The sequence below is a fragment of the Erinaceus europaeus genome, unplaced genomic scaffold, assembly GCF_950295315.1.
Source record: "Erinaceus europaeus unplaced genomic scaffold, mEriEur2.1 scaffold_663, whole genome shotgun sequence".
Taxonomy (NCBI): Eukaryota; Metazoa; Chordata; class Mammalia; order Eulipotyphla; family Erinaceidae; genus Erinaceus; species Erinaceus europaeus.
The window spans coordinates 39,579-55,694 of record NW_026647229.1 but is presented as its reverse complement, the minus strand read 5'-3'; the positions used below and the strand labels follow the sequence as shown (position 1 = coordinate 55,694).

At 43.6% G+C, this 16,116-nt stretch overlaps 1 protein-coding gene across 1 annotated transcript in view; it reads right to left on the bottom strand.

Moving 5' to 3' along the window:
* Positions 1 to 364: 364 nt before the first annotated feature.
* The window catches only part of LOC132536247 (adenylate cyclase type 5-like), a 28,278-nt gene continuing 12,526 nt past the window's right edge, over positions 365 to 16,116 (bottom strand). The window contains exons 2-3 of the mRNA XM_060183842.1: positions 1,769 to 1,895; positions 365 to 492 (exon numbers count right to left, since the gene is read on the bottom strand). Of these exons, the coding sequence (XP_060039825.1) occupies positions 1,785 to 1,895 (111 nt within the window). The 3' untranslated portion in view covers positions 365 to 492; positions 1,769 to 1,784. The remainder of the gene's footprint in view (positions 493 to 1,768; positions 1,896 to 16,116) is intronic.

Sequence of the window (16,116 nt, the reverse complement as noted above, 5' to 3'; positions counted from 1 at the left end):
AACACCAACCACTGTGACCAAGAAATCACTGTCCTTCCCAACCCAGCCCCCACCACCATCCTTGCCTTGGCCAGTACACTTCTTCCAATGCTTCCTGAGGCAACCAGATGCTTTGTCTCTGCTGCTGAGACCACAGGCCTCATACTGGGATATGCATGTGTGAAAATCCCTGGGGCTCAAGTGTCCAGGCCACCCTGGCCCCCAGCAAAGCTCTGAGCTGCCCACAAGCCCAGCCTCCACACATTCCTCCAGGGCCTCTCGGATGGACTTACCTTCTGGTTCATTGCCTGCCCTGGTGCTTAACACACAGCAGACACTGCAGAAAATGTTCGGTCCCACAAACATCTAACCTGGTAACTTGACAGAAAGAGAACCGATTCTGACAAAGCAGATACACCTTAAGTGATGATGATGAATGCTAGTTTGGGACAAGCTGGATTCAAGGAGATGGAGGAATGATGACCAGGAAAAGTGAGGACCAGGTACCTGTGACTAGGATTAAAGTAAAGAAAGGCATGTCTGAGAAGCATGTAACCTCCTGGGCTCTATTCAAAACTTACTGGGACTTTTTTTTTTTAACCAGAGCACTGCTCAGCACTGGTTTATGGTGGTGTGGGAATTAAGCCTGGGATTTGAGAGCCTCAGGCATGAAAGTCTCTTTGCATAACCAATATGCTATACCTCCACCCTTTAAAAAATTATTTATTATTGCATAGAGACAGAGAGAAATTGAGAGGTGAGGAGACAGAGAGGGAGAGAAACAGAGAGACATCTGCAGCCCTGCTTCACCACTTGTGAAGCTTTCCTCCTGTGGGTGAGGACCAAGCCTTTGCAAACCGTAGTCTGTGTACTTAAACAGGTGCACCACTGCCTGGACCCACTGGGACATATTTTTTTGACAAGAAGCCCAGGAATAGCGTATTTATTTATTTATTTATTTATTTATTTATTTATTTATTTCCACCAGGGTTATTGCTTGGAACTCAGTGCCTACACAGTGCCTCCACCACTCCTGGTAGCCTTTTTTTTCTTCCTTTATTTTTCTGACAGGGAGAAATGAAGAGGAAGAGAGGGAGAGGAGAAAGGAATAAATTAAGAGAGACACTTGCGGTACTGATTTACCACTCATAGCTTCCCCCCTGCAGGTAGGAACCAGGGACTTGAACCTGGGTCCTTAGGCATGGCAATATACCTTACCAGATGTGCCACTGCCCCACACCCAGGAATTGAGGTTTTAAATAGGTTTCCTAGAGAATTCCTAAACACAAAAGCACTGGAGCTCACTGTACCACTTCTGAGCTTGGTCAACCCAACCAAGTCAGTTAACATCTCTGGGTCTCAAACTTCTTTGATTTCTTCTGTAAATGTCCTTTTTAAAGGATGTGTTTATTTATTTATGAAAGAGGGAGAATCAAAGCATTAACCTGGTACATGTGATGCTGGAGACTGAACTCAGGAACTCATGCTTGAGAGTCTAATGCTTTATCTACTGTATCATCTCTGAAGCCATTCAAAATTTCCTTCTTTACCTTCCTTTCTTTTTTCTTTCTCTCTTCCCTGCCATCAGAATTATTATTGGGGCTCACATTTTTCCTTTTGGTAGAGAGAGAGAAGGAGAGAAGAAAAGTGAGATACCTGCAGCACTACTCTACCACTTATGAAGCTTCCCCCATGCAGGTGGGGACCAGAGGCTTGAACTCAGGTCCTTCTTCAGCAACATGTAAATTCTACCAGGTGTACTACAACCTGGACTCTTTAATTTTCTTACCTATAAAGTGTTCTTATCAGAAGGGAAAACACAAAGCCGAACTTGGACTGGATATGGTGTACTGTAAAGGAAGACTCTGGGGCGGGGGCAAGTTTTCAGTTCCTGGAACATGATGATGAAAGAGGACCTATGTGGGGGGTAAGTGAAATGAGGAAAACTGAGAAATGTTACACAATGTACTATGAATTTTACTGTTGAATGTAAACCATTAATCCCCCAATAAATAAAAGGTGTTCTTACAAAAAAATTTGTAAATAAAAGTATCTAATGGGAAAGTATAAGGATCAAAGATGTGACATAGTGCTGTGTAACTTGCTGTGACATGTGCTGAGTACGTGACAAATGGGATAACATGGCAGAACTATCTTCCTTAGGCTGAGCACCTCAAAGAGCAGGAGATTCCTTCTACACAGAACATTTCCCAGTGGGAAGGGTGGGGTGTCCTTGTGCCTCACAAAGCCCAGGACCTACAAGTTCATTGGGACAGGAGCAAAAGCTGGTATAAGGGAAAGCAACAGAGAGGCAGGGGCCCCAAGCCAGCCAGGATATAAGGAAACCTCCAAATACAGAGGGGACCTTGGAGGGAAGCAAAGTTCCTCAACAGTGTTTGCTCAACCCTTTATGATCCTCCATGAAGGAGGGGTCACAAAGCTGTCCTCTCCTGATAGGACAAGGTCACCTGATGTCCCCTACCTCTACCTGCCACTCAGGAGGTTTCCCAGCTTCTCACTCCAGGGACCTGGTGATACCACAGTTCACATCTGCAACCTGCAGATGACCCATTTCTGAGAAGAGTGGGGCAGGAGCTTGTGGGTGGGTGTGGGCTCTGGCAGAGGGACCCATTACACATGTGGCCAGTCCAGTGACTCCTTGGCTTTGGGGAACCCAAGACTCCAAGCCTTTGTACCCCACACTGAGGAAGAAAGCCTCTGTCACATGCCCCACCTGACTTCATATGGATGTCCAGGGTCTACTGCCTCTAGCTGCTGTCTTGTTCTACCAGGCCCTGGAGCATCCTACAGGCTGATTACAGCCAGGGTATAGGTACCCAGCAGGAGTCCCTGCAGGGAGCAAATGTCTCACATCATTGCAGGGCCACCCTCTAACGCAGCCTATGGGTCAGATCAGTGCCATCTTAACACCCTCTTCTCCCAGTGTCTCCTCCTCTCTCCCACCCTCACAACAGGGAGGCTTCAGAATGTTCATGCTCCACCACAGAACCTGTTGTAGAAAAGGCCTTAGAGGAAGTGGGTAGAGCACAGACCTTAACATGGAAATTAAAAAGCCCTGGGTTTGAGCCCTATCACCACATGGAAGCACCATGGATAATACCTGGGGAAGTCACATGGGTGTTGGAGCAGTGTTATGATGTCTCTCCTCTCCTCTCCTCTCCTCTCCTCTCCGTCTCACAAGGACCCAGGTTCAACTCCCAGTTCCCCATCTATGGGAGGAAGCTTCATGAGCAGTAAGGCAGGTACTATAGGTGTCTCTCTGTCTTCTTCTCTATCTCCTACTCCCCTCTCAGCTTCTCTCTACTCTATCAAATAGATATAGATATAGATATAGATATAGATATAGATATAGATAGACATAGATACAGATGATATATAACAGAGAAAGAAAGGGGAGGGAAATGGTATCTAGGAGTGGTGGATTCATAGTGCAGACACAGAACAGAATACCCAGTGATAACCCTGGTGGCAATAAAATTTCTTAATAAAATAAAATAAATAGAATAAAGGGCTGGGAAGTAGTTCATTCAAGAGGAAATGAGGCTTACTATGCCACAAGGCTCTAGATCTGAGCTCCAGAACCACCTGAGAGCACCATAACAGCAAGAGAAACTTCATGGGATGGGGGAGCAGTACTATAGTGTCTCAGCCACTCCCCCTCCCCCATCTTTCTGCCTCTCCATCTAAAAAATAGATATTGAGCAGTCAAAAAAGTCAGGATGTGTGGATAAAGCATTGGATTCTCAGGCATGAGGTCCAGAGTTCAATCCCTGGCAGCACATGTACCAGAATGATGTCTGGTTCTTTCTCTCTCTCCTATCTTTCTCATAAATAAATAAAATCTTTAAAAAAAAAAAAAGTCATGATGTATTTTTCTGTTTATCTATGCAGAAATGAGTTGTGACTATTCTGACACCCCCAATAAGTGAGAAATATGTTTCAATGGTGGTTTCATGCACATGAGAAGCCAGGATTCATTCCCCAGGGTCATATAGATATAAAAATAATAATAAATAAATTCAGCAGAGGTGATTTTTCTCCTACATCACAGAGACATGGAGTAAAGAACTGAGACTGAGAGAAGACTAACTAGAAGAATCTTTGCATACCCAGGACATGGCTGAGAAAGATCTCACCTGGGTATCCTCACACTCCTACCCAGTGTCACCTATCTAATGCACCCAGATCTCTCCCTTAATACCCCAGGACCAAAGCAGAGGACAACCACAGCTTAGACCCAGCAAGAGCTAGCTAAAGACCCACTTCTCTGGGAACGTGACTCAGAGGTCCCAGAAGGAGAAGATGGATGTTCCACAAGTGACATCAGGTAGGAAACAAGCAGGGGCAGCAATACCCTACTTGGGAAAGATGTCAGATGGTGACTGACTTTTCTAGGACACTGTCACCAGTACTGGAGAAATATTCCACTTTAAAAATAATTGGAAAGTGGAATTCAAAATTAACTCTCCCCAGATAACCCTTCTCCAAAAGAGACCATGTCGGCAAGCACGTGTGGTTATGTGTGGAGGTTTTATACCCAGGGCACCTCCCTGTGTGGAATGGGGATGTTCCTCTAGCCTCAGCCCTGCACATGCAGTGTTTACCACTCTTTCCCTTCATCAGAGGAACCCCACTGGCATGTGCTTCTCTGCATCTGGGGCTGCAGCAGAGTCCTGGTGCTGGGTGCCTCAGGAGCAAGCATCATCTCTAGATACCCCTCCTATCACTTCTCTTTACTCTCTCAGACTTTGTGGGGTGTGCTGGTAGCAGAACATATGTAGGGAATGGAGGACTATGTAATCATAGCACTTCAAGGGCTAACACTCAAAGTGGGGGGAAAAAGCCAACAGTGGTAATGCTGCTAGAACATCAGGCTCTTCCTCTTCTCTGCTAGCTCCCTCTGAGCAAATGCATACATTCACTAGGCCAATCACTACTTCTTGGGCAACTACTACAGATGCCATTCTAGCAGAGATGAAGAGAAACTCACCGAGACGAATAGAGGTAGCTGAGGATGGCAAGGTCTCAGGTGTCTGTACCATTTATCACCATTGAAAGATGAAATGCCATGCACATTTCACCTCTGAATGAGGAGGGGAGAGTCAAGACTGATCCGCAGGAATCTGTCCACAGCTAATGGTCCGTCAGGAGTGTCAAGGCAGATTTGCTGCTCTCCTAAGATGGCTTGGTGGAGCACATGGTACAGCTGTCATTTTCTAAGATTTTCTTGAAGTTATTACAGCACTGCACTAAACTTTACTCGGAAACATTTGGGGCTAATTGCTGGTGATAAGAGCAACATAAATATACCGAGTCACAGCCTTGCCTGACAAGATTTTATATACCAACCACCAACTAAGTTTTCTTCCCCGACCACATGCCTGCAATAATTTTCAGAGGCTATCACTCTTGCTGAATCACCACAATAAACCCTGTAGATATAAACAACTTTCCTTTCTAGATTGCCATCAATCAAACTCACTGTCAGCCACATGTTCCCTGTGCTGTGAGGGGAGGACCATGGTGGCAGTTTTCAACCTTAATGCATGTTAGAATCACCAAGAGTGTAGGCTGGACAGTGGCACACCCGGAAGAGCACACACATTACAGTGTGCAAGCATCCAGGTTCAAACCTCCAGCCCATACCTGCAGAGAGAAACTTCACAAGTGGTGAACCAATGTTGTAGGTATCTTCTCTCCCCCCCTCTTCCATATCTTACCCAACCCTCTCAATTTATGTCTCTATCAAAAACAAATAACTAAAAATATATTTTTTAAAATGACAACCACTTATATTACAAAATTCTGGGGCCCATAAAAATTTCTGAGTCAAGCATCAGCATAGGGTTAAGTGCACGTGGCGTGAAGTGCAAGGACCGCGCAAGGATCCTGGTTGAGCCCCCAGCTCCCCACCTGAAGGGGAGTCGCTTCACAGATGGTGAAGCAGATCTGAAGGTGTCTATCTTTCTCTCCCCTCTCTGTCTTCCTCTCCACTCTCCATTTCTCTCTGTCTTATCTAACAATGACAACATCAATAACAACAACTACAACAACAATAAAAAGGGCAAAAAAAGGGAAAATAAATAAGTACAAAAAATAACAAATAAATTTCTGAGTCACCTTGTCTCCCCATACCTTGGCTTTGTTGGGTTATTTAGGGCCAAGCCAGAAAGTCTCAACCTTGGGCATCACAGAGGAAGAAGTGACATGTGCACCATGATACACGGCAATCAGCTATAGTACATTCAATGCAAGTTAACAGGAGTATTTTGAAAAGCACAAAGAATGCTGTTTGGATTTTGACTAGTTAACCAGGCTCATGTTTATTATTCTTGCCATTGAAATTGCCTTCTGGATGATCTCTGTGGTCTTTTCCACATCTAACAGGAGAAAAAAACGTGAGGAGGACTCAGAGAAGACCCCTGAAGAATGAGAAGAGACGGGGCCTAGGAAGGAAGGGCAGAGAAAATAGGTCCTGGCTGACCTTAAGAGAATCCAACAGACTTCCGGAGGCGGGGCTACAGAGCAGCAGCAGCAGCTGTTTTTCTCTCCTCTCCTCTCCTCTCCTCTCCTCTCCTCTCCTCTCCTCTCCTCTCTCCTCTCCTCTCCTCTCCTCTCCTCTCCTCTCTCCTCTCCTCTCCTCTCCTCTCCTCTCCTCTCCACTCCTCTCCACTCCTCTCCACTTCTCTCCTCTCCTCTCCTCTCCTCTCCTCTCCTCTCCTCTCCTCTCCTCTCCCCTCTCCTCTCTCCTCTCCTCTCCTCTCCTCTCCTCTCCTCTCCTCTCCTCTCCTCTCCTCTCCTCTCCTCTCCACTCCTCTCCTCTCCTCTCCTCTCCCCTCCCCTCCCCTCCCCTCCCCTCCTCTCCTCCCCTCCCTTCCCCTCCCCTCCCCTCCCCGCCCCTCCCCTCCTGAGCAGCAGCAGCTGTTTTTCTCTCCTCTCCTCTCCTCTCCTGCCCTCCCCTCTCCTCTCCTCTCCTCCCCTCCCCTCCCCTCCCCTCCCCTTCCCTCCCCTCCCCTCCCCTCCTCTCCTCTTCTCTTCTCTCCATCAACTAGGAATATCAAAGGAGACCACCTGGGACCTCAAGACAGGACTAGAACTATATGGGAACCCACCAAATCACTGGTGAGTACAAATACATGTAGCTCGTGGACAGAGGAGCCTAAGGAGAGATTCCTGGGACAAAAGCCCATATCTGTTCCGGAGCTGCTGGTAACAGTGTGGCAGTTTACCAGTTTAGGCACCACCTTCAATCTGTTTTACCAACAAAATGATTGCTGAAGGGAGGAGAGGACTCAACTAAGGCTCTCCAAATGCAGCTGTGAGTCTCCATTGCTACTGCCCCTAGGAGGCTGGAGCAGCAGTGGGGCAGCCCCATGCTGACATAGGGGGCCAAAGAACTGGCAGGGAAACTCAGGAGAAGATCTATACTCTGGTGGGCTAGAGGTGGGGCTGTACAGTGAGAACCTTTCCACATTGTTCTTCTGATGAACTGGGAGATATGGTAAATAACTGCCACAGAACCCACAGAGTATAAATGGGACTTGTTTGGAAACTCATAGGGCTAAGTACTTCCAGCTTGGAAAAGCAGCTGAATTGAGCCCAGTGCTTTGGATCCTCGGGGTGTCAGAGTCTGGATCCTCGGGGTGTCAGAGTCTCTGTGAATAACCACTGTGTTATCTCTCCCCCACCCTGATTCATCTCTTGGTCAGTATTAAGTGATTAATCTAAGAAGCCTACATATAGTTAAAAGCCCTCAGGCTCCCATAGGCTACAGGGAAGAAAAATAACAAAAGATGCTCAACAGTACACTACTTAACAACTTCTGGGTCAAAGAGGAAATAAAGGAAGAAATCAAAATGTTTCAAGAGTTCAATGAAAATGAAGACACGAGCTATCAGAATATCTGGGACACAGTTAAGGCAGTACTGAGAGGGAAGTTCATAGCCATGCAAGCACACATTAGGAAATAAGAAAAAAAGGGGATTCGATTAACTGGCAGTGAAACAGGTCTGCAAGTGTCTATCTTTCTCTCCCCCTCTCTGTCTTGACCATCTCTCTCTATTTCTCCCTGTCATATCCAACAACGATGACGTCAATAAGAACTACAACAATAAAACAACAAGGGCAACAAAAGGAAATAAATATTTTTTTAAAAAAGAAAGTGCTTTTTGCATGTTTACTGAAACACATATGTTAGGATACATTTATTTACCTTTTCTCCATGTTAGCTCCTTGAAGACAAAGCATTGTAATAATCCACCTGCCCCACCTACTCTGATACTTGAAAATGGTACGTATGACTATAGATGTTTATAGAATGAGTGAGTCAGTTTCTATACACCTTCTGTCCAATACTATAACCATTAATGACATGTGGCTATTTAATTAGAATTTAGAATTAAATACAAATTAAAATTTAATTTCTTTAGTATGCAAACACAGCTCAAGTGTTCAGTAACCACATATGACTACTGACAACCATATTGAATAGGACAGAGAATATTTCTGTAGTTGCATAAAATTCTATGGCATTGATGACCTTGACTATTTTTACAGAAAAAAATAATCTCACATTGTCATTTTTTCAAAATCAAAAAATTTGTGGTTAAAATCTGGAGCTCCTAAATAAATTTACATTGTAATTAATTTTTTTTTTTTTTTACCAAAGCACTGCTCAGTTCTGGATTATGGTGGTTTTGGGGACTGAACTGGATGCATTTGGTGTCTCCGAAATAAAAATCTTTTTCAAAAAAAAAAAAAAGGAAATAAGAAAAAGCTCAAATAAACAACCTGATTGCACACCTTAAAGACTTAGAGGAATAAGAACAAAAGAACCCTTAAGCAACCAAGAGGACAGAAATAACTAAAGTTAGGGCACAAATAAATAACATTGAAAAAAAAACACACAAAAGATCAACAAAAGTAAATATTTGTTCTTTAAAATGGACAAACCTTAGCCAGACTCATAAAACAAAAAAGGGAGAAGACTCAAATAAATCTTATTGTAAATGAAAAAGGAGATATCATAACAGACACCACAGAAATTAAGTATATCATGCAAGGCTTCTATGAACAACTATATTCCACCAAGCTAAAGAACCTGGAAGAAATGGATGATTTCCTAGATACCTACAAACTTCCAAAATTAAATAAAGAGGAACTAGATAATACGAACAGGCCAATCACAGCCAACGAAATTGAAAGAGTTATCAAAAATCTTCCCAAGAATAAAAGTCCGGGACCAGATGGTTTTACAAATGAATTCTACAAAACCTTCAAGGAAGAGCTAATACCTCTACTTTTAAAAGTCTTCCAGAAGATTGAAGACACAGGAACACTCCCAACCACCTTCCAAGTAGCCAACATCACTGTGATACCAAAAACAGACGGACACAACCAAAAAAGAAAACTACAGACCAAGAGTCCAGCGGTGGCGCAGTAGGTTAAGTGCACGTGGGGAAAAGCTCAAGGACCGGCGGAAGAATCCTGGTTCGAGTCCCTGGCTCCCCACCTGCAGGGGAGTCGCTTCACAAGAGGTGGAGCAGGTCCGCAAGTGTCTTTCTCTCCCCCTCTCTGTCTTCCCCTCCTCTCTCCATTTCTCTCTGTTCTATCCAACAATGATGACATCAAGAACAACAATAACTACAACAATAAAACAATAAGGACAACAACAGGGAAAATAAATATTTTTTAAAAAGAGAACTACAGACCAATATCTCTGATAAACATAGATGCTAAAATATTGAACAAAATTCTAGCCAACCAGATACAGCAGTATATTAAAAAGGTTGTTCATCATGACCAAGGGGGTTTATCCCATGGATACAAGATTATTTTAATATACATAAATCAATCAATGTGATCCACCACATCAATAAGTGCAAGACCAAAAGCCACATGGTTATATCAATAGAAGCAGAGAAAGCCTTTGACAAAATACAACATCCCTTTTGATCACAAAATGCTTTAAAAAATGGGAATAGATGGAAAATCCCTCAAATAGTGGAGTCCATATATAGCAAACCTACAGCCAACATCATACACAATGGTAAAAAACTGGAAGCATTTCCCCTCAGATCAGGTACTAGACAGGGCTGTCCATTATCACCATTAGTATTCAGCATAGTGTTGGCAGTTCTTGCCATAGTAATCAGGCAGGAGCAAGGAATTAAAAGGATACAGATTGGAAGAGAAGAAGTCAAACTCTCCCTATTTGCAGATGACATGATAGTATACATAGAAAAAACTAAAGAATCCAGCAAGAAGCTTTTGGAACTTATCAGGCAATACAGTAAGATGCCAGGCTACAAAATTAACATTCAAAAGTCAGTGACATTCCTCTACACAAACACTAAGTTAGAAGAAGATGAAATCCAGAAATCAATTCATTTTACTATAGCAACAAAAACAATAAAATATCTAGGAATAAACCTAACCAAAGAAGTGAAAGACTTGTATACTGAAAATTATGAGTCACTACTTAAGGAAATTGAAAAAGACACAAAGAAGTGGAAAGATACTCCATGTTCATGGGTTGGAAGAATTAACATCATTAAAATGAATATACTACCCAGAGCCATATACAAATTTAGTGCTATCCCCCCATCAAGATCCCAACCACATTTTTTAGGAGAATAGAACAAATGCTACAAATGTTTATCTGGAATAAGAAAAGACCTAGAATTGCCAAAACAATCTGGAGAAGAAAGAACAGAACTGGAGGCATCACACTCCCAGATCTCAAATTGTATTATAGGGCCACTGTCATCAAAACTGCTTGGTACTGGAACATGAATAGACACACTGACCAGTGGAATAGAATTGAGAGCCCAGAAGTAAGCCCCCACACCTACAGACATTTAATCTTTGACAAAGGTGTCCAGACTATTAAATGGGAAAAGGGGAGTCTCTTCAACAAATGGTGTTGGAAAAAAATGGGTTGAAACATGCTGGAAAATGAAACTGAACCACTATATTTCACCAAATACAAAAGTAAATTCCAAGTTGATCAAGGACTTGGATGTTACACCAGAAACTATCAGATACTTAGAGGAAAATAATTGGCAGAACTCTTTTCCGCATAAATTTTAAAGACATCTTCAATGAAACTAATCCAATTACAAAGAAGACTAAGGCAAGTATAAACCTATGGGACTATATCAAATTAAAAAGCTTCTGTGCGGGGAGTCGGGCTGTAGCGCAGCGGGTTAAGCGCAGGTGGCGCAAAGCACAAGGACCGGCATAAGGATCCCGGTTCGAACCCCGGCTCCCCACCTGCTTCACAAGTGGTGAAGCAGGTCTGCAGGTGTCTATCTTTCTCTCCTCCTCTCTGTCTTCCCCTCCTCTCTACATTTCTCTCTGTCCTATCCAACAAAGACAACGACAATAATAACTACAACAATAAAACAACAAGGGCAACAAAAGGGAATAAATAAATAAAAGAAAAAAAAAAGCTTCTGTGCTGCACAAAAAACAATACCCAAACAAAGAGACCCCCTCACAGAATGGGAGATTTTTACATGCCATACATCAGACAAGAGGTTAATAACCAAAATACATAAAGATATATTTAAAACTCAACAACAAACTCAACAACAAGAAAACAAATGACCACATCCAAAAATGGGGAGAGGACATGGACAGAATATTCACCACAGAAGAGATCCAAAAGGCCAAGAAACACATGAAAAAATGTTCCAAGTCACTGATTGTCAGAGAAATGCAAATAGACAACAATGAGCTATCACTTCACTCCTGTGAGAATGTCATACATCAGGAAAAGTAGCAGCAACAAATGCTGGAGAGGTTGTGGGGTCAAAGGAACCCTCCTGCACTGCTAGTGGGAATGTAAATTGCTCCAACCCCTGTGGAGAGCAGTCTGGAGAACTCTCAGAAGGCTAGAAATGGACCTACCCTATGATCCTGCAATTCCTCTCCTGGGGATATATACTAAGGAACCCAATACATCCATCCAAAGAGATTTGTGTATACCCATGTTCATAGAAGCACAATTTGTAATAGCCAAAACCTGGAAGCAACCCAGGTGTCCAACAACAGATGAGTGGCTGAGCAAGTTGTGGTATATGTGCACAATGGATTACTACTCAGCTATTACAAATGGTGATTTCACTGTTTTTAGCCCATCTTGGATGGAGCTTGAAGAAATCATGTTAAGTGAAATTATGTCAGAAACAGAAGGATGAATATGGGATGATCTATGTCACAGGCAGAAGATAAAAAAACAAGATCAGATGAGAAAACACTAAGCAGAACCTGGACTAGAGTTGGTGTATTACATCAAAGTAAAAGACTCTGGGGTGGGTGGGGGGAGGGTACAGGTCCTGGAAAAGGATGACAGAGGACCTAGTGGGGGTTGTATTGCTATGTGGAAAACTGAGAACTGTTATGCATGTACAAACTATTGTATTTACTGTCTAATGTAAAACATTAATCCCCCAATAAAGGAAAGAAAAAAAAAGAGAGAATCTAAGGATGGAGGAGGTAAAGAAAAACAGAGGCTGGGTAGTGGTGTTCCTTTTCCTCTATCAAAAGAAAGAAAAAAAGGAAAAATGGCCACCAAGAATGGTGGAGTTTACGAAGACATCAAGCCCCAGTGACAACCATGGAGATGAGAGAGCTGGGGGAAGAGGGAGGGAGAGAGGGAGAGAGGGAGAGATGGAGAGAGAGAGCAAGAGAGAGAGAGAGGTGGGTGGATAAAAACAGTACTTTCTAAGACTGGGGTCCCAGGCATGTTCTCCTTTCAGTAGCATTAAACTGGCTCTTGTATCAGAGGGAACAGTGTGAGGAACTTCTCTCTGGCAAGGTTAAGTCTCCTTATGGAATTCATGGAACTATTTTCCCAATAGCACTAGGCAGTGAAGCATCAAGCGCCAGTGAGTATCTGAGGATTGAAGAGCCAAGATTGACTACTATGTAGACAGACAGATGGATAATTGCACCAAGATAAACTATGTACCAGCACAACTGCTGCAGTGAAACCAAGATGGTGTTTATGATTTAGCTCTCCAGGGTAAGAGATTGCAAAGGCAGGGCCATGGGGGGGGGGGGTTACACAGCTCTGTCTCTGCCGCCCACCCCACCCCCCGCCCCCAGCAGCCTCCATGGCTAAGAGGCTGAGGTGTCCAGGCCAAGGCACTTGCCAGCCTTGTGAGCCAGTCAGGAGGCCACAAGGGTGCCTCCTGGGCAATACAGTACAATGCTGACAGGAAAGGAGACTTGGCCACAGGGAACCTGAGGACCAACCATTTCTGAAATAGTCTTGCAGCCACTTTAGCATTTGCTGCACTAAAGCATTTACTGAGCCACATTTGGGGGCTGGTTGCTGGTGGCAAGAGCAACCTAAACCTAACACTTCTAGCACTTCTGTTAAGTGAACAAATAAATATTCTCCCCACCCCAAGTTCCCATCCCCAAAGAGAATGTAAAAACAAAATCTGGAAAAAGACACTTTGTAAAAGAATGAGACTTGCTTAGGCCAGAGTTACATTTCATTTAGTCTTTCTGAAAGCAACGAGAAGGCCAGGAGATAGCTCAGCTGGAAGAGTGCATGCGAACCCAAGTTTGAACCCCTGGCACCACATAGGAACACAATACATAGCTCCAAGGGGAGCTCCATTAACAGTGGAGTGGTGCTGTGATGTCTTTCCTTCTCACTCAAACTCTCTATCTCTCTGTCTGAACTAAAAGAAAAAAACTGTTTTCAGAGAGCAATAGAGTCACACAGGTATGAGACCCCAGAGGAAGAGGAAGGAGAAGGAGAAGAAGGAAAAGAAGAAGAAAAGAAGAAGGTGAAGAAGGGGGAGAAGAAGAAAGATAGAAGCAAAATGCTTGGGGTAATTTAAGGGTGCTGATGGACTTTTTTTTTCCCACCAGAGCTATTGCTGGGGCTTGGTACCTGCATGAAATATCCATTGCTCCGGGCAGCCTTATATTTTTTCTTTGTTTTAGTTGATAGAGACAGAAATTGAGAGACAATAATTTGAATATAAGCAGTTCATCTGGGAGGTTATACAGGGAGACATTAGAAGGAAAGTCAACAGGCAAGGGAAACAGCATAATGGTTATGCTTTCATGCTTGAGTCTCTGAGTTCCAGGTTCAATCTCTTGTACCACCGTTAAGAGCTGAGAAGTGCTCCTGTGTCTGTCTGCCTGTCTGTCTATCTCTCTCTTTCTCTTTCTCTCTGTATCTCTCTCACTAAAGTATTTTTTAAAAAATAGAAGGGAAGTGAAGACCACACACACACACACACACACACACACACACACACACACACACACACACACACACACGCACGCTTGTTATCACTATTTTCAACCAGAGCTAAATCCTATGTCTGAAGCAATGTAGAATCCCTGTCTCAAAGTTGCACCCTTCCCACCTAAGGGGTAAGGGGACTGAGGCATTTACCCACCAGTGGCCAACTGTTATTGACTGAGAACAGCTCTGAGGGCTAAACTTCCCCCACACAGACACACTTCTTCAGGATAGGGGCTGACAGGCTGGCAAGAATGGAAATGCACGTGCTTGGGGAACATGGGCAGGGTGCTGAACCACCTGCTATACTCACTAGCTGTGTGACCTTGGGTGAATTACTGACCTTCTCTTATCCCATTTTTTTGCAGCCTAGACATGAGGGTACAAAAATGTCTTTCTTGGGCTGGTGAGATAGCTCACCTGGGACGGTGCCAGCTTTGCCATGCACAAGTCAGGTTCAAGCCTGACTTCTACCACCTATCTCCCCTGTCTCTGGGTTTTTTGTTTGTTTGTTTGTTTGTTTTTTGTCTCTTCTTCCCTCTCTTTTTTTCCATCTACAAAGGTCAGTCTGGAGTGGTGAAGCCCAAGAACAACATGTCTTTCTCATGGGGTGATATAATGAGGTCACAAGAGTAAGAGATTGGCTCCATGCCTAGCATATAGTGAAGACACAATGTAAGGCTGGCAATATAGCTCACTTGGACAGTGCACTGCATTGCCATGTGCTTGACGCAGGTGTAACCAGACTCCATTGCACTGAAGGAAGCTTCAGTACTGTAGTCTCTATCACTCTCTCCTGCTTCTTTGTCTCTGTCTCTACCTAAAAAAATCATCACAGAGCAGTGAAACCCAGATGATGACAAAAAAAAAAACCTCAATATATACTCATTGTTTATAATCAAAACTCTTTATGAGCTTCCTCCTTTTAGAAAATAAGGGTGAGGGGAGTCGGGCGGTAGCACAGCAGGTTAAGCGTAGGTGGCACGAAGCACAAGGACCGGCGTTAGGATCCCGGTTCAAGTCCCTGGCTCCCCACCTGCAGGGGAGTCCCTTCACAGGCGGTGAAGTAGGTCTGCAGGTGTCTATCTTTCTCTCCCCCTCTCCATCTTCCCCTCCTTTCTCCATTTCTGTCTGTCCTATCCAACAACGACATCAATAATAACTACAACAATAAAACAACAAGGGCAACAAAAGGGAATAAATATTTTTAAAATTTTTTAAAAAAAGAAAATAAGGGTGAGAAGGAAACAAGGGCAATTTAGAGAAGCAGGGTGATCAGAAATGGCCCATCACTACTCCCCTGTGACCCACCACACCCAGAGCATAAAACAAAGCACATGAAAGACATTTGACACACCCCAGATCCATCAAAGTTAAGGCTACAGAAACTCAACCTGTTCTGATTCTAATAATAACAGAAAACCCTGAAAAGAGACAAACTAAATCCAGGAGACATTTTCCTGTTCCCGTCAGCCCCATAACTTCATTGTGTTTAGGGATTTCTACCTCAGATGGGAAACAATACTTTAAAACACACACCCAGGGGCCAGGTGGTGGAGAACCTGATATAGTACACAGATTACCATGCAAAAGGGCATGAGTGGGTTCAAACCCTCCCCATCCCCACTTGTAGGGAGGAAGCTTCAAGAGAGTGTAACAGTGCTGCAAGTGTCTCTCTTTTTGTCTCCCTCTCTACCTCCCCCCTTCTATCTCAATTTATCTCTGCCTTTATAAAAATTAATTTATTAATTAAATGTAAAACAAAGCATGCAGTCTACCCATGCAACTTGAGCAACCTCCTCTTGGGATGCCAGTCATCAAGGGTATGACTGATGATAACC